Here is a 3,317-nt window from a genome sequence, read left to right as displayed (position 1 = left end):
AAACGGACAAACAACAAAGAGAGATCGGTGCTTTTTGGAATGATTGGTGCTTGACTAGAACGATAGGAGCTCGTGGGTCTTGCTTGATCGGAGCTCGTGGGTCTCGCTTGATCGGAGCTTATGGATATGGGTCTTGCCTGATCGGAGTTAGGGAGATACACTAACTGATCGGTGCTTGTGGATCGGAGCTAGGGGGATCTCGGTCAAATTTGATCTGGTCGGATCTGATCGGTGCTTGTGGATCGGAGCTAGGGAGATTGGTGCTTGCCTGATCAGAGCTGTCGCTCGGTGCTTGTGACCGAGATGGTATGGATTAGACTGAGAGGGAGAGTTGATTCAGAAAAGGGTATAGAGATGGGTATAGAGAGAGAGCAACAAATTAGAAAAAATGGGTTGAGAGAGAGAGAGAGAGAGAGAGAGAGAGAGAGAGAGCGCGCGTATGATAAGGGGTTAGTTGAGGAAATAATAAAAAAAATTGAGAAAATTGATTATTTAAATAAAAGAGGTGATAAAATAGATGAACTGATGTAGGTGTTTTGTAAAAATAGATGTGTAAAATAGAAAAAGTAAGTTTTTAGTGTAAAAATGGATGTGTAAAATACACGGACTGATGTGGTTGCTCTAAGCTATTGTGTGTCAGCGATGCACACTATTTGTCACGTAAACATTTTTCATTAGTGAGTTAATGATAAAGACCAAATTAATTGTGAGTTGAATATAATATAGACTAAATTGACTCTAAAATGTATGACCATATTGACTATAATCCCAAAATCTAGGAAACAAAATGGTATCTTCATAACCTGGCTGTGACAATTTCCCTTGTAGATATCGACACTTTTAAATTTTTATGCCTTGGGGGCAATTAACAGCTAAAATATCAGAAGAGAGCGGCTACAAAAGGATTTGTCTGTTTAGAAGGTTATCATGAGAATATAGCCAATCTCATTTTTAAACTATTATTAGTCAAACATTTAGTAGTATATATTATTTAGCTTAATTTGCCTTGGGAAGGTTTCTTTTGCTTGGTTAGTTGTGAGATGTTGATAAATAATACTATCATTTAACACGTTTGTACTTTGTAGTCAAGGCCCCCAAAAAAAGAAGAAGAAGAGCAAGACTTTAAGAAAAGATTCCAAAAAATAGCTACCCTATTTTTTTGCCCAAGAAGAGTAGAAAACAATCAGAGGAAAAAAAATAAAAAATCCAAAAAATGCTACCCTTTTTTTTTGGGCAAAACGCTACCCCAGTTGTAACTTGTAATTAATAGGATACACACTGACTATCGCAAACCAAATCCTGCAAAGTAAATTCAGCTAAAGGTTAAGCCCAAAACCTGCATCAATTTGATGCAAACGACAAGCCTTTTTATGACAGTAGAGATGGAGATGGTAAGGCTAAAGGGGTTTAGTACTTCAAACGACAGTTTGATAAGTCCTATATGCAACCGCTAAACTTAGAGAAGAAACATGGTAGTAAATTGAGCAGCTGATCTATCCACATCAAACCAACAGTCCAACAGTCCATCAGGCAGATCCAGAAAGCTCAAATTCGGACATCACATGGCCCAATTTTATGCATCATAATGAGAGCAAACTGCAATGCTTTAAAAAAAAAAAAACACTAACAATTCAAATCCATGAACATAGAAGAGACGATGGGTACTTCATAAGTAATTTTTGAACTTTTTCCGCCATTAAATTTGTACATAAACATATGCATTAGCATATACAATACATTCCTGGGAAATTTTAATATCAAACTAGCTCATCTCCCATCTCTCAGAGTCTCCCAGAACATGTAAAACTATAGAGAGAGAGAGAGAGAGAGAGAGAGAGAAATGGATGCATCCATCAACTTGCATTAACTGAGAAATCTAGCCCCCATACATTTTCCCCTCACACTAACAACAAATCCAACAACGTCACAAACCCAATAACCCATCTTCTCTCGCCCACCACCATCGAAAACAAAATTGTTTTCTTTTTATCATTTTCAGTAGTCAGAAAACCTCCAAAGATCTAAGAAAAAAAGAAAAAAGAAAAAAGAAAAAAAACCAGAGAGCATATATACTAAAAAGAGAGAAAACAAAGAGGCCAGCACAGTCAGAGCCCCAAAAAAGGGATGCCTTATAACAGAGTGACTAGAGGCTCTTCAAAAATGGCAACCACAACAAAGATAAAAGAAACACAAGGTGGCAACCAACACAATAGCCTCAAACACAGACAAAATCCTGAAAAGCACATCGTCCACAAAAGAGAGATGCAGATTCAACCTCTTCCACTTGAAAGCTGACCCCAAGAACTTCCATCTCCAAGCTGTCTGCATCCTCAGCCTCCTGAAGAAGATCCACCTATTCTTCTTTAACCCCATCTCCTTGTCTCTTTATAACATTTCTTTCTTTTTCTTTTCTTTCTTACTAGGTCTTTGCTTCTGGGTTGATGGTTTGGTCGTGTCAGACAGGTCAGTTGTATTTAACGTTAAGGAGGGAAGGGAACAGAGAAGGTTCGGTTTTCTTAAGGAATAAGGTTCGATCGGGACCTTTTTGGACTAGGACTTGTAGAGTGGGGGTGTTTTTGGTAATTTTGTAATAGAAGAGTGGACCGTGTAGAAGAAAAAAAAAAAAAGAACAAGACTATAAGTCTATAATAGTGGTATTTATTAAGCGCCTACGCGTTATTGTTGATTGTTTTTTTTTTTTTTTGAGAAGGAGTTATTTTTGATTGTTGATTGGAAAGGAAGGAATTTTTGATTGTTGATTGTTGATTGGAAAGGAAGGAATTTTCCTAACGAATTATTCAAAATTCAATAAAAGCCAGTAGGTGTAAACGTGGTGGCGTGGATATATGGGTTGTAATGTTGAGATTCTAGAACAAAAGAAAAAATAATCAGAGAACAAAAGAAAATATACGTGAGCAGTGAGCTACTAATTCCAGCCTTTCACTATACTTTTCTTGCTTTATTTTGTGCTAGCTGGATGGTAGCGGAAAATTCTTTGTTTTTTTTTGGGTTTTCGGCTACTTCCATATGGATGGAAAATCAAAATGGAAGACACTTGACGTAGTATTTTTGACCTACAAGTGTAACTTTTAATTTTTGAACACTATAATTTTCTCTCTGATTTTTTTTTTTTAAATAAGTAGAAAAATAGGAGTGAGATGATTATAGGTGTTTGGTTTTGTGATTATTTATATAAACCTAATTAACTTAACGTTTGTTTGATACCAACTTATAAAATTCGTTTTTAATTTATAGCTTTTATGTAGAATTTTTTAAAACTTTACTTTTTTCACTTTTTTTTTCCACTTTCTTTCACT

At 36.0% G+C, this 3,317-nt stretch overlaps 1 protein-coding gene across 1 annotated transcript; it reads right to left on the bottom strand.

Moving 5' to 3' along the window:
- Positions 1–1,665: 1,665 nt before the first annotated feature.
- LOC112041078 (uncharacterized) lies at positions 1,666–2,565 on the bottom strand. The gene has a single exon (XM_024073983.2). The coding sequence runs from the start codon at positions 2,371–2,373 to the stop codon at positions 2,155–2,157; it is 219 nt and encodes a 72-aa protein (XP_023929751.1). The 5' UTR covers positions 2,374–2,565; the 3' UTR covers positions 1,666–2,154.
- Between the last annotated feature and the right edge of the window lie 752 nt (positions 2,566–3,317).

The sequence above is a fragment of the Quercus suber genome, unplaced genomic scaffold, assembly GCF_002906115.3.
Source record: "Quercus suber isolate HL8 unplaced genomic scaffold, Cork oak 2.0 scaffold_424, whole genome shotgun sequence".
NCBI lineage: Eukaryota > Viridiplantae > Streptophyta > Magnoliopsida > Fagales > Fagaceae > Quercus > Quercus suber.
The sequence above is the reverse complement of the archived record's forward strand: the minus strand, read 5'-3'. Positions and strand labels throughout refer to the sequence as shown.